The sequence below is a fragment of the Ursus arctos genome, unplaced genomic scaffold, assembly GCF_023065955.2.
Source record: "Ursus arctos isolate Adak ecotype North America unplaced genomic scaffold, UrsArc2.0 scaffold_5, whole genome shotgun sequence".
Classification (NCBI taxonomy): Eukaryota; Metazoa; Chordata; class Mammalia; order Carnivora; family Ursidae; genus Ursus; species Ursus arctos.
Window position 1 is genome coordinate 2,657,411 of NW_026623067.1, and position 22,940 is coordinate 2,680,350.

General features: G+C 60.6%; 2 protein-coding genes across 2 annotated transcripts; both read left to right on the forward strand.

The window, feature by feature from the left end:
- The first annotated feature begins 4,152 nt into the window (after window positions 1-4,152).
- GJC2 (gap junction protein gamma 2) lies at window positions 4,153-7,789 on the forward strand. Its single transcript, XM_026488564.4, has 2 exons — window positions 4,153-4,279; window positions 5,438-7,789. Exon 2 carries the CDS (start codon window positions 5,456-5,458, stop codon window positions 6,758-6,760), a length of 1,305 nt encoding a protein of 434 aa, XP_026344349.2. The 5' UTR covers window positions 4,153-4,279; window positions 5,438-5,455; the 3' UTR covers window positions 6,761-7,789.
- A 6,357-nt stretch (window positions 7,790-14,146) lies between these two features.
- IBA57 (iron-sulfur cluster assembly factor IBA57) lies at window positions 14,147-19,811 on the forward strand. Its single transcript, XM_026488611.4, has 3 exons — window positions 14,147-14,481; window positions 18,078-18,418; window positions 18,674-19,811. The coding sequence occupies exons 1-3, from the start codon at window positions 14,147-14,149 to the stop codon at window positions 19,063-19,065; spliced, it is 1,068 nt and encodes a 355-aa protein (XP_026344396.2). The 3' UTR covers window positions 19,066-19,811.
- The last annotated feature ends 3,129 nt before the right edge of the window (window positions 19,812-22,940 follow it).

Here is a 22,940-nt window from a genome sequence, read left to right on the forward strand (position 1 = left end):
CCGCTCATGGATGTGGGGGCCATCCTGCTGCCTGCCAGAGCCCACCACCCTCCTCCTGCAGTCTGGCTGGCCCCCTGAAAGTGCTCGCTTCCCCCAGCCCCGCACTTGCCCCTTCCCAGACTCTGACACGCAGCCTGGAACCCTATTGGTGGATCCCGCAGACTGCGACCCCACCCACACTTGCTCTGACCGAGCTTTGGGTGAGCTGTCATCTGAACCGAGCTAAGGTCCCTGCAGACCAACATCTCTATGCCCCACCAACCCCTGCAGCTCAGTGACCCTGGCTTCCTGGCAGCATTGGACAGCCTTGTGTCAGTCCATCACCCCTCTTGGGGTCAGGGTCCTCCCTGGGGCCTGCAGCTCAGGAAGTCATCAGCCGAAGTCCCTGCTCCCTGTTTGCAGCCTCCAGAGAAATACCTGCCAGACAGGAGGGCTCCCAGAGATGGGGCAGGAAACTACGTCAGGACCACCCCCAGCCCCCCAGGGCACTCTTGTCATCATCAGGGCACCAAGATCGCTACCTTCTCACTAACAAAAGCCCACACCTCCTTCATATTCCTTCTTCTCCCATGTTCTGTGCTGGCTGCCCAGAGTGTCAGAGCATCGATCCTCACATCTCCAGGCCCCCTGGGACCCCACTGGCCTGTGTCTCCTCCACGTGCCCTCCAGGGTCTCAGGTGGCATTGAGTCATACCCAGAGCGTGCTCCCGGGGTCTCCCCGTCTGCTCTTCTGTCCCTGTCCTCAGTTCACGTGTGTTGACACCCTTGGCTGTGTTGATGTCAGGTACTTGGGGAGCGAGGAGTCTCTGATAGCTTTTTCTGCGGTGCTCCCATTGCCTGGGGGAGGTTTTCTGCAGATGTCAGCGCGAGCTGATCTGTGCTCCAAGCCGGCTTCTCACTAGGCTGGGGACTTTACCTTTTTTTTTTTTTTTTTTAAAGATTTCATTTATTTGAGAGAGAGAGCACAAGTAGGCAGAGCGGCAGGCAGAGGGAGAAGGGAGAAGCAGGTTCCCCGCTAAGCAGGGAGCCCGACACGGGGCTCGATCCCAGGACCTGGGGATCGTGACCTAAACCGAAGGCAGACGCCCAGCCGACTGAGCCACCCAGGCGCCCCTAGGCTGGGGACTTCTGCCAGCTTGCACGCTCCCTCCTTGCTGCACTGGCCCTCTGGAAGTGCCGTCCTGAGGAGCAGGGAGCTATGTGGTCAGGCTGCATAAGGTGTTTAGGATTCCCTTTCCTTCCACTTTTATTTATTCAATCGTGTCTGTCAATCAGTGTGGACTCACACGTATTTTACACTTTGGGTCAGACTCTATAACCCAGTCTGTAATACTGCACGACTCCACCATTACCCAAACAGACACAGCTTCAGACACAGGGAGCTTCTGTGATGCCCTGCCATGTCCCTCACTGTGTGCGCCCGTGTGTGTACATGCATGTGGGCGTGTGTGTGTGTGCACACGTGTGTGCATGTGCGTGCATGCATGTGCCTGCTTGCGTGGGTGTGTGTGTGCATGTGCCCGCCTGTGTGGGCATGTGTGTGTGTGGGCACGTGGGCTGAGTGAGTGCGTGTGCATGCGTGGGCACATGGGTCTGCACACATGTGCATGAAAGTATGTGTGTGCACACCGGTGTGTGTGCATGTGCCTGCCTCTGTGTGTGTGTGCACACATGCATGTGCATATGCCTGCTTGTGTGGGTGTGCACACATGCATGTGCATCTGCCTGTGTGTGTGTGTGTGTGTGTGTGTGTGTGCGGGCATGTGTGTGCATGTGCCCGCCTGTGTGGGTACGTGCGTGTGTGGGCACGTGGGCTGAGTGAATGCGTGGGTGAGCGTGTGTCTGCACACCTGTCAATGAAAGCATGTGTGGGTGCCCCGAGTGTGTGCACATGAGTGCATGAGCATGCACGTGCATGCTTATGTGCATTGCCGCACATGGGTGGGTGGGTGTGGGCATGCACACGTACGCTCGTGCTTCCTTGCTCTCTGGCACAAGCCCATGCTCTGGTGTGTTTCCTGCCCCCCCCCCACGGCACCAGCAGCTTCTCCACAGCTCAGGGTCCTTTCTGGAGAGTGGGACCACGGAGCATGTGTTCATTGCTATGGATGTTTCTGCATTTCCACCCTTTCAGCTGCCGGGCAAGGGAATACACGTGTGTACAAACCCATGTACACGCACAGGAGTGACATTCCCTGGGGAGCCATCCGTGTCCTGTTCAGCTGAACATGGGTTCAGACCCAGATCTCGGACGCTAACCCACGACTACATGGGACATTCCAGCCCCTCCCCACCCCTGGCAGGTCTATGGCTCCCAGGTCATGAGACCCCCCAGGCAGGGACAAATAAAGCTGATAGGGGACAGCGCTGTGGTCCCAGCCTATGAGGCAGGCTGGGGAAGGGGCTGGGCATGGGGTGCGGGTGAGCACAGACATGTGTGGGGGCGTGTGCGGGGCAGGCCTGGCATGCAGGGTCCTGTCGGGGTGGGGCGTGGAGGGGTGGGTGTGTGCAGGGTGAGCCAGGGCATGAACGCAGGATGCGGACGTGGTGTGGACATGTCTGGGTGCATGGGTGTGCGCGGGGTAGGGTGTGTGCAAGGTGTGAGTGGGGCAAGGACGTGGGCAGGGGTGCGGGTGAGCGTGGAGGCGTGCAGGTGTGTGGGGGCAGAGCCAAGGCCCCACTACTGGGGTCTTGGCCCAGGGGTGGCTGTTACCTGGCGATGGGCCGGTGTGCTTGGCTGATACTGCAAAGTCTTGGGAGTCCCAGGAGTGGGGCCAATGGGCTTCCTAATGTGGCCGGTGAGCTAGGCTGTCGGGGAGCAAGGCAGGGCCTGCCAGAGGCACACCCGAGGTTTGCCGACGGTGCGCAGAGGTGCGGGACAGAGAGCGGTCCAGGATGAGGACTGGAGTTTGTGTTCCCACCTGCATCCGCCTGCCCATGTCAGGAGGCACCTTGGGCCAGAAGGCTGGATTTGGAGGGCCCTCCTGCACGGGACTGAGGCCAGAGCTGGTCAGTGCCACTTCCCGACCTCGGAATGACCCTGGTGTCCCTGGGTGCATGACACGGGTCCTGCACACGCGTGCACACAGCACTGGGCGTTGGCCCTCGTCTGAAGAGCCAGAGGCTTGTGCCACCTGTGAGTCCCTGCCCCCCACCCAAAGGCAGCCCAACTCCCCCACTGCGCTGGGAGAAGATGAGGGGAGCCTCGCTCCCTCCGACTCCTGCTGCCCAGATTGTCGCCCCAGCTGAGGGCCTGCCCTCAATCCCTGACACATCTCATCTCTTGGCCTCTGACCCCCCAGGTTGGCCCCCCGGTGCAGAGCACTGCTTCTCACACCTCAGGGCAGGGTGTGAGAAGCTAGAGCTAGGCTCAAAAGCCCCGTCTGGGGGTCTCCTCAAGCTGGCCATGGGCGTGGTGGGGACATGTACACCCCAGGAATTAGCAAACACTGCAACAGGGCTCCCACACATGCCTAGACCACGCACCAAGGGGCTCCTCCTCTCCTCACTTCTCCTGGGGCTCCGTCTTGGGAGGAAGCAAAGAGTTGGGGGCCCTCCTGCAACCCTTCTCTGGGTTCCTGCAGAGGTGGGACTGTCCGGTCAGGGGCAGGGACAGATCCTGGAACAGCTGGGGTTAGAACCCAGGGAGAGCAGCCAGCCTGGCAGATGGGGAGTCGGAGTCATTCCTGGGAGGGTGTTGGGACCCCTGGCATGCGTCCCTGCCTGGGGGGGAGGGCTGAGCATGTGCGTCTGTGTATCTAGAAGTGTGTGCACATATGCATCAGTGTGTCAGTGTGCACGTGTGTCCGAGTGTGGTTACAGTGTGCGTGTGCACCAACACGTTTGTGTATAAATGTGTGCAGATAGGAGTGTGTGTGTCTTGGTGTGAGGACACCTGTGCATTTAATTCTTAGTGTGTGCACACGCGAGCGTGCCTCTGTGCCTGTGGGTTCGTGTGTGCAGCTGCATGCATGTGTGCGTCTGAGTGCATGTGTGGGTGTGCATTTGAGGAGGGCTTGTGCGTGTGTGGCTCTGAGAGGGCACTGCACACAGATGTGAGGAAGAAGGGTCACTTCCCCAGGAACCCCAGCTGCCCCCTCTTCCTGCCCCCACCCGCGGGGAGAGGCCCCAGCTGCATAAAGAGGAGCTTCCCCGGAGCCCCCGCCTGCCTCCGAGGCTCCATGCCACACCTGCCCACGCTGCTTCCCAGGCCCAGAGGGAGGAGGCCAGAAGCGGCAGGCACTCAGGGGTCTCCTGCCCCCAAACTACCCCGAAGCAGGTACTGGCCTTGGTCAGGAAGGAGGGAGGGTGGGCACTGGGGGGCTGCAGCCCCTCTCCCCTTCCTGGAGGCACAGGACGATGAATGGCAGCAGCATTCTCTCCTGGGCACAGGCCCACCTGGGGATCAGCACTGGTCTGGGATGTGATGAGTGGCCCCGTGGCTGTCTCCAAGTGTCACGGATGCCCTAATGTCTGTGTGCCTTGCTGGACCAGTCCCCAGCCTGGACAGATGCCTGGCCTCCCTTGGCTTCCCAGCGGGGCTGTCCTGGCTACAAGACTGCCGAGGACAGGGTGGGTGGTGTCAGGACGAGAGGGGGAAGCAGCCCAGAGGGCTGGGCAGCGGTCTGTGGGCCAGCAGGGTCCCTTGAGGGGGGTAGGTAGGAGTCTGGGGGTCCTTTGTGGAGAGGGAGGAAGCAAAGGCTCAGTGTAGGGTGGGGAAATGGAAGTGGGGGGGATTGTGCTGCTGGGGGAGACTGGGGACCCAAGGAGCTCCAGGGGCTGGGGCTGGGGACTGAGGAGCTGGGGGCCTGGAGGGCTCTGGGGTGCTGGGAACAGGACCACATGAGACCCTCTCCAGTGGCCTGGACCCTGCCTGAGTGGGGCAGGGGCCATGGGTCTGGGTTGAGGCCCTGCAGCCCCCAGACCCTGAGTGGGGCTGGCCTTGGTCTCCTTATTGGCTCTCAGGGCCTGGGGTGGGGTCCCCAGAGCTGGGGGAGGGCCACGGCTTGCAAGGGGCCAGTGTTTCTGGGGGTGGGGAGGGTATGGGGGGCTGCGCTACTACAGGCCTCGGGGACCAGGGGAGGGGTCTTGTGGTGAGCCAGGGCTTCTGCCCAGCCTGTGCCCACGAAGGCCCTGGCCACTCCCATATCAATACCCCAGGCCAGGTCAGGACCGAGGGAGGGCACGGTGCTCCTGGAAGGGCTGCCCCTTTTACTAAAGGTGGTGAGCAACCCCCCCCCCCCCCCCCCCGCCCCCGGCAGTCAGGGTCCCTGGCTCCAGGCGCTAGAGATCTCCCCCTGCCCCAGTGCTCCCGTGACTCTCTCCCTGGGGAGTGCTGCTCCTGGTCCGCGGGTCCTGTCTCCTCCTTCCCACCCCTGCCCCCCCCCCCCCCCCCCCCCCCCCCCCCCCCGTTGAGCTTGGCTCTGGGCCCCTGCAGGTCCCGCCCCCTGCCCCTATGACCAACATGAGCTGGAGCTTCCTGACGCGGCTGCTGGAGGAGATCCACAACCACTCCACGTTCGTGGGCAAGGTGTGGCTCACCGTGCTGGTGGTCTTCCGCATCGTGCTCACGGCCGTGGGCGGAGAGTCCATTTACTCGGACGAGCAGACCAAATTCACGTGCAACACGAGGCAGCCAGGCTGCGACAACGTCTGCTACGACGCCTTCGCGCCCCTGTCCCACGTGCGTTTCTGGGTCTTCCAGATCGTCGTCATCTCCACGCCCTCCGTCATGTACCTGGGCTACGCGGTGCACCGCCTGGCCCGCGCCTCGGAGGAGGAGCGTCGCCGCACGCCCCGCCGTCGCCCCGGCCCTGGCCGCCGTCCGGCCCGCGCGCCCTTGCCTCTGCCCCCGCCGCCGCACCCCGGCTGGCCCGAGACCGCCGGCCTGGGCGAGGAGGAGCCCATGCTAGGCCTGGGCGAGGAGGATGAGGAGTCGGGGGCGGCCGATGGCCTGGGCGAGGAGGCCGAGGCCGAGGACACCGGCATGGCCAAGGGCGCTGGCGGGGAGGTCAAGGCGGCGGGGGCCCCGGGTCCGGGCGGGCAGCACGATGGGCGGCGGCGCATCCAGCGCGAGGGCCTGATGCGTGTGTACGTGGCCCAGCTGGTGGCGCGGGCCGCCTTCGAGGTGGCCTTCCTGGTGGGCCAGTACCTGCTGTACGGCTTCGAGGTGCGGCCCTTCTTCCCGTGCAGCCGCCAGCCCTGCCCGCACGTGGTCGACTGCTTCGTGTCGCGGCCCACCGAGAAGACCATCTTCCTGCTGGTCATGTATGTGGTCAGCTGCCTCTGCCTGCTGCTCAACCTCTGCGAGATGGCGCACCTGGGCCTGGGCAGCGCGCAGGACGCGGTGCGCGGCCGGCGCCCCCCTCCAGGCACCCCGGGCCCCGCGCCGCGCCCGCCGCCCTGCACTCTGCCCGCCGCGCCCGCCGGCCTGGCCTGCCCGCCGGACTACAGCCTGGTGGTGCGCGCAGCTGAGCGCGTGCGCTCCCACGACCAGGACCTGGCCAGCCTGGCACTGCAGGCGCTGCGGGAAGGGCACGCGCTGGGAGACCGAGACAGCCCGCCGTGCCCCGGCCTCCCCGCGGCGGCCCGGGGGCCTCCGCGGGCCAGCGCCCCCGCCTCCGGGTCCGGCAGCGCCACGTCGGGAGGCACGGGCACGGGCACAGGCGGGGGCCAGGCCAGGCCGGGTGCCAAGCCCAGGGTGGGCTCAGAGAAGGGCAGTGCCAGCAGCAGGGAGGGGAAAACCACCGTGTGGATCTGACGGCCTGCCCTTGATGTTGTCTGTCCTCCCTCCAGGCCAGGGCTGATGTAGGGGGCTCTGGGGGAAAGCCAGGAGCTGGACACGCAGGTCCCAGAGCATGCCCCGTCCTCTTCTTTCTCCCCCCATCCCTCGGCTGCCCGCACACTTGAGAGGGGTGGGAGGGGGGAAGGCATCGCCTGCGTCACCTACGCAACACCTTCCCCTCCCTGCATTGAGTCCCTGCTCTGTCCAGGGTAGGACCTGCAAGGGTCTCCGCTTGGATCCCTAACCCCGGAAGATGTGGATGGGACTGAGGCTGGGGCACTGTTCCTCATGCCCCCAGGGCCACTCCTAGCCTCACATGTGGGGGTGCTTGGCCCTTTCCTCTGAGCTTCTCTTGGCTCGCTGGCTGGTGCCTCAGGACAAGGGCTCTCCTCCCCTGCTCCCCTGCAGCAGCTCATGTTCCTCACGTAGGGGTGCCTGGCCTGGGGAATTGGGGGCACTGTGCTGGGTCCCTACTCCCTGGGGCTCCTTCCCCACACCCCCACCCCAACCCCACTTCCTGTTTCCTGCAGAGCTGGAAACAATCCTAGATCTTTCTTGTACAGAAGAGGAAATCAAGGTCAGATGGGCCCAGCCCCGCTGGGCCCCAGAGGGGGAGCTGCCCCATCCTCCTCTGAGAAGTGTGGGGCAGCCCTGGACCACACTCTCCGTTCCCCACCTAGACAGCTGGACAGAGGCCCTGGGGTGGACAGACCACACCCTCTGGAGCTTTCTGCACTGGTGTGGTATGGCGCCTTGCCCTGGGACATACTGGAAGTCCTACAAAGATGTTGGCTCACCTTGTGCCGGGTCATGCTCAGGGCTTCTTTGTTGGCCATTCTGGGGGAAGGGGTTCCGGTGCTCCTATCTACCCTTTCTCTGCCCTCTAGCCCCCTCCCTAATTCAAACACAGCCTCCAAAACAAAGGAAGCAAAATAAAACTAACTTTTGTTTACAATTGCGTGTGGGGTGCATGGGGGGGCATGCACACGTGTGTGAAGTGTGCACAGGTGTGTGATGTGTGCACATGTAAGTGTGTGCACACATGTGGGAGAAAGCACGTGTACGTGTGTGTCTACCAGTGCCCTTCAGGGACACGTGGCTCAGCTCCAGGCTGGCTGGGAGAAGCAAGGCTGAGGCCACGTGGGTGCCTATCTGTGCCAGGCAGCGGGCAAGGGTGGGGGGCACAGCCGAACACACAGATGGTGAGAACAAAGAAGGCGGGCAGGCCCACACACTCAGAGCCCAAGGTCAGCCTGCAGTCAGAGGACAGAGAGGCAGAGGACAGTGGACAGCATTATCCGGACACTGGCCACAGCCTGCAGTGTGAGGTGCAGGGGTGACACACAGGTGGGGGGTGTGAGCTGCTGCCAGCAAGGAGCCCCCTCCGACTTGACTTAGGTGACCCCAGCTGTCCCCCAACCCCCTTCAGGCCCAGCGCAGGCTGTGACAAACCCTCCTGGCCTGCAAACCCTCTTTAGTGTCCCCAGGCCAAACCCAGACCAGAACCCCAATGTCGGCCTGCCTCTGATGCTCAGGGCACACGGAGTCCCCCAGGGGAGTCCCACCCCAGGAAGTCCTGGAGGGCCCAGCCAATTCAGATTCAGAGCAGAGACACACGTCACCTCTGCAAGAGAGGAAGTCTCATGGGGACCGGCAGCCTCTGATTTGGAGGTGTGCTGCTGGCACTGTTGTCCTGGGGGAGGCCGGGTTTCTGCGGTGGGGCCTCTCTGTGTGGCCTGGGCCTCCTCACAGCATGGTGGCTCAAGAGAACCTGGCAAAGGCCAATGACTCTCGTCACCAGCCCCGAAGTCACACCATTTCCACTGCAGCCACAGGCCTGCGGGATCCAGGAGCAAACAGGATCCTGCTGGGTGGGTCAGCGTTACATTTTAAGAGGCACACGTGGGATAGGACATCTGATTGTTGTCTCTTGGAGACACATGGACCCTGCAAGCCTTGGTCATCTGCCCCCACCCCCGTGCCATTGATGAAGGACAACCTCCTCCCCCTCTGGGGACTGGTCTCGGGGACTTTCCGGTCACTGGCTCTTCTTAAACCACAATCCTGACATCCGTCTGTAAATCGTCTCTAGGGTGTAGCTTGTCCACTTTCTGTATCTCAATCTGCCTTCCCCCCATCCCATTCTTAATTGGTCTAGATGCAATCTGAGGCAGCTTGGGTCAACAGGAGGAGGACCTGCCTGGGGGCTGCTGGGGAAACAGGTTTGCTGTGTGTCCCCGAATACAGAAGTCATGCGTGGGTCAGGCTGAGTGTCCATGCCCAGTGATTTGTGCCAACACTGGCCTAGATGTCATGGTGAAGGTGTGTTTGTAGATGAGATTAACACTGACAGTCAGCACGCTTTGGTAAAGCAGATTGCCCTCCCCAATGTGGGTGGGCCTCATTCAATCAGGTGATGGTTTGAGGAGCAAAGCCTGAAGTTCCTGATCAGTCTGATGGTTATATTTGTGTCAGCCTGACTGGCTGGGTGCCCAGAGTAAGCGCCATTCGGGGGGTGTCTTTGAGGTGATTCTGCATGAAATTCACACTAAATCTGCAGACTGAGTAAAGTAGATGACCTCCCCAGTGTGAGTGGGCCAGAACTAATCAGGTGAAGGCGTGAGTAAAACAAAAACGGGAAGTCAAAGGGAACTCTCTTTGCCGGAGTGTTTGAGCTGGCACAAGGGTCTCCCATCTTCAGACTCAGATCAGGCTGGAACTACACCCCGGCTCTCCTGGGTCCCCAGCCTGCCCTGCAGGTTTCAGACTCACCAGCCCCATAATCACATGAGACAATTCCTTAAGGTAAATCTCTCTATATACATATCCTATTGGTTCTGTCTCTCTGGAGAGCCCCAGCTAATACACATCCCATCAGCCAGAGCCTGTTAACAGGACATCCCGTCCCAGGGACCCATCAGTTTTGTGACCTTTCCACAGTGATGACTTAGGTTCTGTGGTCACACCCTCCCCACGGACGTCACGGGCTGCCCCAGGCCTGCAGCCTCCCTCTAACACCAGTTCCTGGACATTGCAGACATAGCCCTGATCCCACACCTGAACCCATGCCCTACAGGACGCAGCACTGAGGCTCTCAAGGCTGTTAACTCCCAGAGGTGTAGACTGACCCCAGAGGTCTGCCTGGCACTTTACGCTCACTCAGCTACTTGAACAAACCCCACCCTTTGAATGCCTTGGTTTCCCCATGCACCTGGGATGGCCATGAGGATGGAGAACTGAACCCAGGGCACAGAGCTGACCCCTACGGACCCCCCAACTTCTGGGCCCTGCAGCAGACTGGAGGCAGAGCCCAGGCCTTCCCGCCCTGCCTCACTGCTGGTGGGGGTGGCCAGGGCAGGAGCGGACTGGATGGCCTTCTTGTCTGGCTGTCATCCGTTTCCACAGACGGAGCCAACTTGCCGGCTGCTTGGGGAGACTGTGCAGGGCTGTGGGGAGGGGCTGCTTGGACGCTCCCAGAATGGGGGCTGCTTCCTCCCCGCCTTTGGGAAGGGAGGAGACCATGAGGAGAGAATAACAGGAAACCACCCCTGGCCAGCAGCAGCTGGGAAGTAGGGTCCAGGACCCCCACGCCTGCCGGTTTCCCAGCTCCCAGCTCTCCACCCTCCGAGGCTTCCAGCCTCAGAAGGAGGGGATGGCCCATGGATCCAGCTGCTGGACCCAGGGCAATGGGTGGGGTTCCCTGGGAGCCTCCGTGGCCAGGCAGACCCCAGCCCCTGCCCCACCACCTCCAACGTGGAGCTGCAGGCACGAGGCAGGGGGGCACCCCGAGAAGGGGCAGCCCACATGCAGGGGTCCCTGTTGGCGGGCTGGCACAAAGATCTGAGAGGGCTTCCTGGAGTGGAGGGCTTGGGGCAGCGCTGGCTGGCAGGTGGAGGCAGCCACTGGTCATGTGTGGCTCTGGGCACTTCAATGGCTTGGGGAAGAAGCCGAAAATTTCATCTGACTTTGAGTTGACATGCACTTAACGAGCCCTGATGGAGGAGGCTGCTGTGCTGGACAGCGCCAGGAGGGCTGGGCTTGGTGCCCACGGGGAAGGTCAGGGAAGGTTCCGGGTGGTGCCCGGGTGGCCTGCTGGCCAGGCCTGTGGCAGTGCTGGTGGGAAGTAGCCTCCTCTGTGGGCTGAGGGACGGGCTGACGTGAGGCTGGAGGAACGTGACCCCCAGCCCGTGTCGTCCTGGCTGCTTCCTCCCCATCCTCCCTGGGCTGGCAGGGAGGTGCCGGGTCACCTATGGAATGCCAGGCCGGGCAGAGGAAGACCTTCCCCACAGAGGGCAAGCGGCCAGTGGCCACGGGAGCCACATTCCAGAACCGGCAGGTCACAGCCAGGATGCCAGCCAGGAGGGGGACCGGGGGCCTGGGAGACCCTGGAGGGGGGCAGCTCCGTGCCCCTCACCACACCCACCAGCCCGAAAGGACCAGGCGCCTCTCAGGTTTGGGGCAGCATGGCCTTGAGGAGGGTTGGGAAGGGCCAGAGGAAGGTGGATAAGCAGAGGGACAGGAGGGCGCAGGGCACTGGGTGAGGCTGCCCCGAGGCGCTGTGGCCGCGCACTGACGGGGCCCTTACCGTGGAGAAGGCCTGGACGGCGGCTTGTGTGTGGCACCCACGTTGCCTGCACTCTGGGGATGAGCAGGGAGCCACACAGAGACAGCAAATCAGGGAGGCATTCAGTGCCTCAGAAGCAGACCAGGGCGAGGGGGAAGTCTGGGGTAGGTGGCCAGTGCTAAGACCACAGGTGGAAGGCCATGGGGTCACTAAGTGCAGGGCTGCAGCCCCCTTACAGTGGGAGGCCCCTTAGAGTGCACGTGGCTCCGCCAGCCAGAGTTTTCTCCCCAAGTGGTCCCCTCAGGATTAGTCCCAAGAGATCCCCTGGTTAATCCCAGGGGGACACGCTGCAGGGCGGCCTGGTGACAAGTGTTGGCCCAACCTCCTGGATGCAGGTGTGTGGAGCGGAGGCCGTGTCCCAGCCACGGAACATCAGGGCCCCGGGGAGGTGGCCAGGGGAGTGCCTGGCAGCTGCGGGTCTGGAGGGCAAACATCTATCTGGAGCCCTGACTTGTAGGCGGTATGGCAGGTGGTATAGTTGCGTGAGGTTGGTGAGGCAGTGGGGTAGACGGCACTGCACACCAGGGGCTGGCACAGCCTGGCCTCTGATCTCGTTTGCTCAAAGTGTTGCTACAGGGGCTCTGACAGGTGGACCAGGTCAGGAGGGGCAGTGGGCAGATTCAGGGGGGCAGGCGGCACACACTGCCCATAGACACAGGAGGGCCTGTGGGTGTTCGTGGACAGCCTCCATCTCCTACCTTGGCTGTGGCTCTGGGGAGTGCAGGTGGGATTAAGATACAGGACTGTCTCTCAGAGTTTCCCTCAAAGGGGAGCACAAACTGGGGACAGCAGCTGATGGGGGAAGCGGGGTTCAAAAGCTGTGCTTCGTTACAGATATGTGCCCCCGATACCCACATCAGAAACTCTAAACCCCCAGGGTGACTGTATCTGCAGATGGGCCCCGGGGAGGGGATTAGGGTTACATGAGGTCAGAAAGGTGGGGCCCTGACCACATAGAAGGGACACCACGGATGAGAAGGCACTGTCTGTGTGCCACGGACAGAGGCCTCACCAGAAACCCACCCTGTCCTTGGACTTCCAGCCTGCAGACTTTCGAGCCACCCAGTCTGCAGCACCTAGGGAAACGGCATGGAGTTTCCTTGAACAGTTAGACATAGAATTACCGTGATTGATTCCACTCAGGGTCTCTGCACCTGTGATAGTGGGATTTCTAATAAGAAGCACATACTTGGTCTTTGTCACTGCTCCTGGCACAGAGCTCCAAAGCCCTTGGAGTTTCCCAGGTGAGGAGCAATGACGGTGTCATTTATAATAAGCCCCTGAGTTTGCATTGATGAGGTGACTTTGGAAAGCCCCTCAGGATGGGGGCTGGTGGCCAGGGGACCCAACCATGGTACCAGAGGGTTGGAAGTTTCAGTCCCACCCCCTGGCCCCGGGGGAGGGGAGAGGGAATCAATTACCAATCACCAATCGTCAATGAGTGAATCAATCATGCCCACATAATGAAGCCCCCTTAAAAACCCACAAGGACGGGCTTGGAGAGCTTCTGGGCTGGTGGCCACGTAGACGTGGGGAGAGGGACGTGCGTCCATGCCCCTCCCCCAGTGTCTTGTCCTGTGCGTCTCTTCCCATCTGGCTACTTCTGAGTTCCATCTTTTTATAATAAACTGGTCATGTAGTAAGGAGAATGCTTCTCTGAGCTCTGTGAGCCGCTCCAGCAAGTTAATGGAACCCGAAGAGGGCCGTGGGAGTCTCGGATCTGTAACTGGTGGGTCAGAGCACGGGTGAGCCCTGGGCTTGCGACTGGCATCTGCAGGGAGGTGCTCTGTGGGCCTGAGCCCTGAACCTGTTGCTGACTCCGTGGACAGGGTCAGAGCTGAGGCCCCCCAGCTGGTATGTGGAGCCCTCCACGATCCTAAGTGTCAGAAGAGAAGGGCAGATCGAGAGCAGAGAACCCACAGGAGTGTGGTTCCTGCACACAGTATTAAAGGGACTGCAACCAGGGTCTCCAGGAGAGATGCACACATATGGCAGCAAGAGTCACCACGGCCAAGAAATGGAAGCGACACAAATGTCCATCCCCGACGGAATGGGTACACAAACTGTGCTATGTCCACGCAACAGAATCCTTCCCATCCTTTAGGAGGAAGACCTGACACCTGCTACCACAGATGAACCTCGAGGACCCGGTCCCGACGCCAGCCAGTCACAGAAGCGCACACACACTGCAGGATTCCGCTCCTGAGAGTCAGGTTCCCAGACAGAGGGGAACGGGGGTCCCAGGGGCTGGGGGCCGGCAGGGAGATGAGAAGTTCTGGCTGGGCGGGGGCCGGCTGCACACGACGTCAATGCGCTGGTTGGGGCTGACTGTGCCTTGAAAGGATGGAGGTGGCGAACCTACCTTCTATGCAGCTCACCCTCATAAAGCAAGCAGGAACTCCGCTCCCACACCAGGAGCAGCGCCGGGGTCCTGCGCAGGACCCAGACCAGGAGCCGTCAGGGGGCGGGGCGGGAGGCTGACGGACAGCCTGAGGCCCCGCCCGCTCCGTCCCCCCCATCTCTCCCCAGCACAGTCCCGCCCCGCACGCTCCGGCCCCGCCCCCAGGCACAAGTCCCGCCCCGCACGCTCCGTTCCCGCTCCTTCCCGGCACAAGTCCCGCCCCGCGCAGCCACACCCACCACGTACCCCGCCCGCCGCCAGAGGCCGCTGTGGCGTCCACCGCCCGCTCGCGCCGCCGCCCAGGCCGCCCCTTCACGCCGCCTCAGTCCTCCCCAAGATGGCGGCCGCGGCACTGCTCCGGGGCGCGGCTCCGGGGCGCGGCGGCCCGGCCTGGCGGCTGCGCGCGGCCCTAAGGCGCCGCCTGGCCCACGGCTCGGGCCGTCACTGCGACGACCCCGCGGGCGGCGCGTCCTGGGCCTGCTTCCCGCTGGGCGAGCGCGCCTTGGTGCGCGTGCGCGGGCCAGACTCCGCGCCCTTCCTCCTGGGGCTACTGACCAATGAGCTGCCGCTTCCGGCTTCTGCGGCCGGCGCGGCCCCGCCCCCAGCGCGGGCGGGCTACGCCCACTTCCTCAACGCCCAGGGCCGCACGCTCTATGACGTCCTCCTGTACCGGTGAGCGCGGGCAGCGGCGCTCCGGTCCCACCGAGGGGCCGTCCGCTCGGGGAGCGTGCAGGCCTAGGAGCCACCTGGTGCCGGGCACCTAGATGGGACTCCCGGAGTCCGGGAAAGGACGTCCAGGGCGGGGCACTTTGGGAGGGACCGGGGGCGTGGACATCCAGGGGCGGATACCTGAGGGTGGGAGGGGGGTCAGGGGAGAGGCCACCTGAGGTGTGAGGGGAGGACACCCGAGGGTAGGAGGGGAGGACACTCGAGGGTAGGAGGGGAGGCCACCTGGGGGTGGGAGGGGGATCAGGGGAGAAGCCACCTGAGGGTGTGAGGGGAGGACACCCGAGGGTAGGAGGGGAGGCCACCTGGGGGTGGGAGGGGCATCGGTGCGAGGCCTTCAGAACTGGCAGCCAGGGCCGGGCCGGCGACTCGCACCTGGTCTCCCAGGTGGGCACCTTCCGAGTGGCCACTTTGGCTCAGCCCTGCTTGGGAAAGCCGTGGTGTGGGTTTGTAGTGTGGCAGAGGGGTCGCCCCAGAGTTGATGGCCCGCTTCCAAGGGAGGAGGGGAGGAGCCAGGTGCATTTGTCCCAGTCTTCCTCTTGCCAGCCCTCCTCCTGTTTGTTCCTGTGCTACCTACCTGTCTCACGGGTCCGCTCTGGGGAGAGGACCACTTCCCTGGGAACCCAGCGCCCCCCTGCCTGGTGCTCTCTGGAATTTCTCGTGCCAGTGGCCTTGTTCCTTGCCCAGGGCACCCTGTTGTAGTTTCCTGGAGGCAACACCTTGTCTCGAGTGGCTTCAGTGTTTTGCTTTTAAAGTGGACTTTATTTTGTGGAGCAGTTTCTGGCTCCCCTAGAACGGAGGGGAAGGAATGGGGAGCTCCTGTAGGCACGTAGCCGCCCTCAGGTCAGCGTCCCCACCAGCCGATGGACCCTCATTGACGCTGTATCAGCCGGAGCCCCTCTTTTCTGCGGGAGGTCACTCTCCGTGTGTGTGTGCTGTGGATTTGGACGAGTGTGGAAGGACGTGTGTCTGTGCCCACAGGGTGATGGGGTTTCACGGCCCCGGAGCCCCGCTGTGCTCCCCCAAGTCCGCCGGCACCCAGCAAGGGGCTCTGTCTCCTGTCTCCACAGTCCCCCCTTCTCCAGAATGCCGCCCTGTCCTTGGAATCACAGGGCGAGTAGCCTGCTCGGATGGACACCTTTCACCCAGTGACACACAGTGCGGGTTCCCCTGTGTCGGGTGGTGTGGGAGCGTCCTTCTTTTCAGCGCAGACTGTTCGTCCTCTGGGTGGACCACAGTCTATGTAGGCACTGTCCTTCCGAAGGACGGCTTGGGGGCTTCTGACTTCTGGCAGTTGTGGGTAAGGCAGGATTTGGTGTGGACGTAGCTTCAGCTCCTTTGGGGTGTTAGAGTGTTCAGTTCAGGCTGTCTTCAAGAGCGCCTGTCCTGTCCTGTGACCCCACCAGCCAGGCGTGGCCTCTTTGCCATCTGCATATCCTCTTTGGGAAGATGTCTGTTAAGGTCTCTGGCCCATTTTTAAGCAGGTTGTTTCCTTACTGTTGAGTTTCAGGTGTTCTCGTGTATTTTGAATGGTGGACCTTTGTGGGATGTGATGCCTGCCTGCTCCTCCCCTCAGGCAAAGCTGTGTGTTTTCTCACTCCAGCCACACGAGCTGGACGCTCGAGGCCTTCCTCGGGTGCTGGCCACTGACGAGATGCTCTGGGTTCCGCTCCTGGCTGTGCCGGCTTTGCTGGGATGCTCTCAAGTCTGTGTCTGCTGGTCTCTGGGCCTGCCCGTTGAGCATGGGGACGGTTCTCTGCTCCCTTGTTTCCTCGCCTCCCCACCCGATTCCTCTGCTGTGGGTCCGGCAGTTCCTGGCCAGTGCATGCCGGCCCTTGCGTGCCCAGCAGAGTGGGTCCAGGGAGACCTCCGTGCAGGACCTTGCTGCTCCCTGTGGCCTCCACTCAGCCCCCATATAACCAGCATCTTGGCAGCACTCCTGCCACGACCTCCTCCGTGGGTGCCTCTTGGGTAGCTGGCAGGGCCCTGTGTTCTTAGTCCCCCATGGGCATCAGTGAAGGTGACGGCTGGGATTGCACTGCCACTGTGTCCCCTGCCAGCCAGCCAGGCCCCTCCAACCTCCTTCTTCCTGTGGCTGCTCTTGTGCCTCAAGGAGGGTTGCTGTGCTTAGTAAGTAAGAATGCAGGGCACCCAGTGAAATCTCAGACAGTGAGGGACGTTTAGGGTAAGGGTGTCTTCTGCAGCGTTCGTGAGATACTTTTGCTAAAGACACGAGTCCCTGTTTATCTGATAAAATTGATGTGGTAACACTGCATCTCGGGACGTTTGTGGTTGTGACTCAGGGCTGGGGGTATAGGTGCCCCTGGCATCGAATGGGCTGGGACTCGGGGTGCTCTCAGTGCCCATCTGTGCCCAGGATGGCCTCCCAGAATGGCCCAACCTACATGTCGGCCCCTGGGCACAGACTTGCCTTACGTGACCCCTTCTCCTGCTGACCTGGCCCCCGTTCCTCAGCTGCAGCAGGGGCAACAGACAGTCTGACTTGGCACAGGGGAGCAGGGGTGCATTGCAACTTCGTTGGTCGCAGGGGCTACCTGGCATACAGAACGTGGCCCTGCCCACCGTGGCCTGCCTCATTGCTCTGGCTGGCTCAGCTCCCTTCCTGGCCAGGACCTCCAGAGGTGCCATGACCTCACATTGTGCCCCCCCCATGCCCGATTGGTCCCTGTGCCAGTGTTTCATGTTGTTTTTGTCAGCTGCTTTTACCCCAGACTTAAAAATAAAAAATACCTGCATGTGGCTGAGATACCTAACAATGGGGAAGGGCTTATGGTGGAGGATGACCCTTCTCTGCTTTCCTCTGACCCCCATGGACACCCTGAGCCTCGCCCTCCATGGCAGCGCCTTTTTTTTCTTTTTAACTTTTTCTTTTGAAATAACTGTAGATTCACAGGAAGCAGAAAACAGAACAGGGAGGCCCTCAGTACCCTTCCGCCAGTTCCACAAGCAGCGTCTTGCCTCCTGTAGTCTGGAGTGACAACTGGGTAGGACATGGGCCACCGCAGAGTGGGTGCAGGTTCCTCCCAGGCTCTGTGTGCGTGTGTGCGTGGATGTGTATGCAGATGTCTGTGACGTGCTCACACGTGTGGACCCATGTCACCTCGATGAGGACAGCTGTTCTGTCACCACGGGGTCCCCTTGTCCCCCTGTGCAGCACACCCACCCTTCTCAGCCCCAGCTCCTTTTGAAATCTGAGTGCCACCCACCTGGGACCTGTGGCTTTCTGGTCGTTAGGCTGCTGGCAGCTTTCCATCTCTCCGTGAGGATGCACAGCACTGTGGCCCCGGGCCCTGCTCCCCACCCACCGATCTATGGCATCTCCTCCACCAAGTGGTTTGCGCCTTGGGCATGTGCCAGCTCTGCCAGCATCCTGGGTGGGGAGGGGCCCCGCCGCGGACTTGGGGTCCCCAGCGCACCGCCTGTGCAGAGCGCAGGTAGAGCACGCAGCCGTCCGGGTGGTCTGCGGAGGTCTGCAGTCATGCACGCGGCCCACCTTCAGGAGCCCCCGTCTCTGCCCACAGACTCCCCGAGCACGACGAGGCGCCCGCCTTCCTCCTGGAGTGCGACCGCGAGGTGCTGGGCGCGCTGCAGAGGCACCTGGCGCTGTACAAGATCCGGCGGAAGGTCACGGTGGAGCCGCGACCCGAGCTGCGCGTGTGGGCTGTGCTGCCCCGCGCCCCGGAGGAGGCTGGTGGGGCTGCGCCACTGCGGGAGCAGGCCGAGGGGGCCACCATCCTCACCCGCGACCCCCGGACCGCCCGCATGGGCTGGCGGCTTCTCACCCAGGACGAGGGCCTGGCCCTGGTGCCCGGCGGCCGGCTGGGAGACCTCCGGGACTATCACCGGCACCGGTACCAGCACGGTATGGGCGCGGGACTGGGCCGTGGTGGGGGGCAGGGAGTGGCGGGGACTCGCTGTGTGGTGGATCCGTGCCTTGGGAGGTCCGGGGTGAGGGGTCGTCTCCTCCAGCACTAGCTCGGCCTCCCCCCACCCCCCGACCCGTGCCAGAGGATAGGGCTCTGAAAGCGAGCCCTGGGGAGGGGGGGAGGGGAGTGGCCACCCCCAGCCCTGGTAGACACCTGAGCCCTCAGGGAGCTCCTTCCCTCCCACCCCACAGGCGTTCCAGAGGGGATCCATGACCTGCCCCCAGGAGTGGCCCTGCCCCTCGAGTCCAACCTGGCTTTCATGAATGGCGTCAGCTTCACCAAGGGCTGCTACATCGGGCAGGAGCTGACCGCGCGCACCCACCATGTGGGCGTCATCCGCAAGCGCCTGTTCCCGGTGCGGATCTCCGGCCCTCTCCCTGCCGGGGGCATCACCCCTGGTACCTCGGTGCTCACTGAGTCGGGGCAGGCAGCGGGCAAGTACAGGGCAGGCCAGGGGGACGTGGGCCTGGCCTTGCTGCGGTCAGAGAAAATCAAGGGCCCTCTCCACATCAGGACCTCTGAGAGTGGCCAGCTGGCCTTAACTGCGTCTGTGCCGGACTGGTGGCCCACAGCCACCAAGTAACGCTGGACATCCCACTGTTCCTGTAGGCTCTGGAGCTGCCAGGGTGCCATGGGGGGTCCTGTCCATCTGCTGCACATCCCCTCTGGAGGCCCTCCAGTGTAGTGGGCCTCCCAGGCTGCAGGCATCGTGGGCGTTCCGGAGTGGCCCCGGCATTTCCTGCCCACCATGCTTCCCACCCAGGGCCCGCTGCCCAGCTTGGGCTGTCCTCTCTTGGCTGCTCTGTGGCTAGGAGGGGCAGGAGTACTCCCGCGACCTCGGGGTGAGGAGAAGCAGGCCCTGCACCTGCTTCTGGGCTGAGCTGAGCTATAGCTTCTGCCGGATGAGGATGGACAGGACCCCAGCTGTATGGGTTTGGAGGGCGCTTAGCCATCAGCCCAGGACAAGGATGGTCCAGAGCCTAGCCCCTGGGCTGCCTGCACCCCTCTCCGTCTGGGGTTGGCTGGAAGGACAGGTGGGTTCTGGGAACTGCCTTACCATGTGTGGGCTGTGGGGGCCCCAGCTATGCATCGTGGTCTCGGCGGCATGCACCCTCCCCCCCCCCCCGGAGCTGCTCAGGGTGCGGGGAGGAGCTCCTGCTTGGTTTACTTTGCTGCTGTTTTGAGATGTGGCTGTGTCTTCACAGTAAGAGGTGACCCCCCCCCCCTTAAAACCACTGATTTCCATTGTCCCGTACAATGTGAATCTCATGGTTACAGGGTGTCCCACTTGATGCTCCAGGGTGGCTATTAAAGTGTGACCCAGAAGCAGCCCTTGTGGAACTCTGGTTTCATTTTGGGCGGAAGGTGGTGGGACGTGGTTTTGGGTAGACCAGATACAGGAGAGCACACCGGATGAAATCTAGCAGCAGAGTCCTGGGAAGAGGCCTCAAAGGCTGGGATGGCAGGGGAGCACTGGGTCTGGAGCAGACGGCGGAGGGCAGGGCTTGGGAGGGGTTGCAGCCCTGGGTCCCTCAGCTCTGGCATCCCTTCCTACCCTCGGAGAGGAGAGGTTACCAGGACCCCTTGTTAATGCCAGCACCCGGGTGGTCATGGGGTGCTGGTAAATCCTGCAAGCGTGTACCACCCTCAGCACCCGCTGGCCAGTCTCCAGACCAACACTGAGGCCCCGGATTAGGATTCGGTCTCCTGTCCAGCCGGGGGCTGTGCAGCCCCCCTGTGTGTGACCCAGGGCCTCGGAGCCAGCCTTGCACAATGGGTGTGTGTGCTCAGAATCTGCGCTGCTGCTGAAGACGCTCCAGGGTCTTCACGGTCTGTGGACCCACCTGCAGATCGTGGGCTGCAGTGTGGGTGGGACCTAGAGCCCCTGTGCTGGGAGCCGAGAGTGAACAGGAGGGAGGTCGGCCTCGGTGGTTGCTGGTTAGCTCGGGCAGCTTCCCAGTGAAATGCTGCCTTCAAGACCATTTGTCTTCTAATGTCTTCAGGATTCCAGGTCGCTGGGACCTGAGATTATTCTGCTCAGAGCCAGATAAACACACAGTCCGTGTTCCACCTCGGGGATTTTAACGGAAGCTGCTGTTCAACCGAAGTGCTTCTTTTGTTGGACAGACTGACTCACTTTTCACAGAAGCACTGGTGCTTTGAAGAGCCTCTGGCTCTTAGGAGCTGTAAACTGGGCTTCCGACCGTACACGACCGAGGTCTGAGGGGATCAGTCTGTGTTTGATGCTACGTCTGCCTGCGTCTGAGTCTGCACAGGCCGATCTCTGAGAATCAGAACAGGTGCTCCGAAAGCTGGTGCTCATATCTGCCTCAGTGTGTTTGTACGAAGTACAGAGTTCCAAGAAGTAAGCTGTCATTCACTCTGCCCCGATGCCCTGGGAGGGTCCGAGTGGTGGCCGGGGGACTTCAGTACCCTCCACAGCAGACAGATGTCCACACAGCCAACGGGTGTGGAAACGCCGCACCCCACCTGGGCCCCGGACGCAGTGGACCCACCAGGCAGAGCAGGCAGCTACAGAATGGTAGCTCTGTCTTCATGGCCCCCTTTTAGGACAGATTTTCACTGTAACACAATGAGCTCGTATCCATTTTTTACAAGGTGTGTGCGTGTGTCCCACTGCCTTGAGGTCAGGAAGCTTGTTTGTTTGGTGTTTTTGGTTTTTTTTTAGATTCCACATATAAGTACAATCCTGTAATTGAGAAATAAATGTCTGTCTCTGACCTGTATCACTTAGCATAATGCCATGCTGTGGCAGATGGCGAGATTCTGTTCTTTTTGTAGCTGAGTGCTGTTCCGCCATGTACACACCGCGTCTTTATCCATTCCTCAATCCGTGTCTCGGCTGTTGTCGGTAATGCTGCTGTGAACATGGCCTGCGCATGTCTTCTCAACTTTGTGTTCTCATTTTCTCCCGATCAAACTCAGAAGTGGAGTTGCTGTATCGTATGGTATTTCTGTTTTTAATTGAGGAAGTGCCACACTGTTTTCCAGAGTGGCTGTACCAGCTTGCATTCCCACCAACAGTGCACGAGGGCTCGCGTCTCTCCACGTCCTCGCCAACATGCATTGTTTCCTGTCTTGTTAGTTTTTATGTTCTGGCAGGTGTAAGGTGGTATCTCATTGTGGTTTTGATTTGAATTTCCCTGATGCTGAGTGACGTGGAGCATTTGTTCATGTGTCTGTTAGCCTTTGTATGTCTTCTTTGGAGAAGTGTCTGTTCATGTCTTTTGCCCATTTTGTCATGTTGTTTTTGTTTTGTTTTGTTTGCTGTTGAGTCATACTCATTTTTTATATGTTTGGGATATCATGTTATATATTTGGATATATGTTTTATGTATTTTGGATATCAGTTGCTCATCAGATATGTGAGTTGCAAATATCTTCTCCCGTTGCATACGTTGCCTTTTCATTTTGTGGACGGTTTCCATTGCTGTGCAGGAGCTTTTTAGTTGGGCGGAGTCTGTTCCATTGCTCTGTGTGTCTGGTGTTAAGCCAGGACCACACTGTTGTGAAGTCCGAAGCCTCCAGCTCTCTTCTTGTCAAGATTGCTTTCGCTACTATTCATTGTCTTTCATGGTTCCATACAGATTTTAGAACTGTTTGCTCTTTTGTTCTGAAAGATGCCATTGGAGTTTTTAGGGCTTGCCTTGAACCTATGGATTGCATTTGGTGGTATGCATATTTAGCGATACTAACTCTTCCAGTCCATGCCCATGGTACGTATTTCCATTTGTGTCCTCAGCTCTTTTCATCCATGACGTACAGTTCAGTGTACTAGTCTTTCACTTCCTTGGTTAAATTTACTGCTGGTATTTTATATTTTTTGATTCCATTGAAATGGGATTGTTCTGTCACTTTCCCTTGCTGGTAGTTTGTTATTAGTATCTAGAAATGTAACAGATGTCCGCGTATTGCTTTTGTGTCCTGCAACTTTCCTGGAGTCCCGGCTGTTGGTGCTTTGCTCACCGTGTGAATTTGCGTAGACCGTGCTCTGTTCTCACCCGTACTCATGCACACACACAGTAGCATTGTGATCGGCACTGCGTTCAATTTGTCCAGTTGGCGGCAGCTGCCATCCTCGTGCTCTTGAATTTTCAAGCCCATGGACATCACGGACCCGTTCATTTATTGAAGTCTACTCTAATGTCTTTCACAGCACTTGTATCATTTTCCTAACGTCCTTACCTATCTTTTGTTAAATTCATCCATGTGCTCTTGAGAATAATTGTATTATTACCGCAAACGGCATCTCTGTGAAACTGCATTTGTGTAAGTCCTTCTTCATGAATGTATAGAAAGAGATTTGCAAAATTGTAACTGGCTCTTAATGGTTCTTTTCTGTAGGTGGTGCGGGTGTTTACTGTAGACAGTCCTGTAATCTGAGAACGAGTGATGGTTTCGTGTCTCTGGCGGCCCACACGCCTTTACCGCTTCCCA

Excerpts from the sequence above, each read along its gene's own strand:
- GJC2 (XM_026488564.4), top strand. The coding sequence starts at position 5,456 with ATGACCAACATGAGCTGGAGCTTCCTGACGCGGCTGCTGGAGGAGATC.
- IBA57 (XM_026488611.4), top strand. The coding sequence starts at position 14,147 with ATGGCGGCCGCGGCACTGCTCCGGGGCGCGGCTCCGGGGCGCGGCGGC. Across the intron at positions 14,482-18,077 it reads TATGACGTCCTCCTGTACCG|ACTCCCCGAGCACGACGAGG; the intron begins GTGAGCGCGGGC and ends CTCTGCCCACAG. Across the intron at positions 18,419-18,673 it reads CCGGCACCGGTACCAGCACG|GCGTTCCAGAGGGGATCCAT; the intron begins GTATGGGCGCGG and ends CCCACCCCACAG.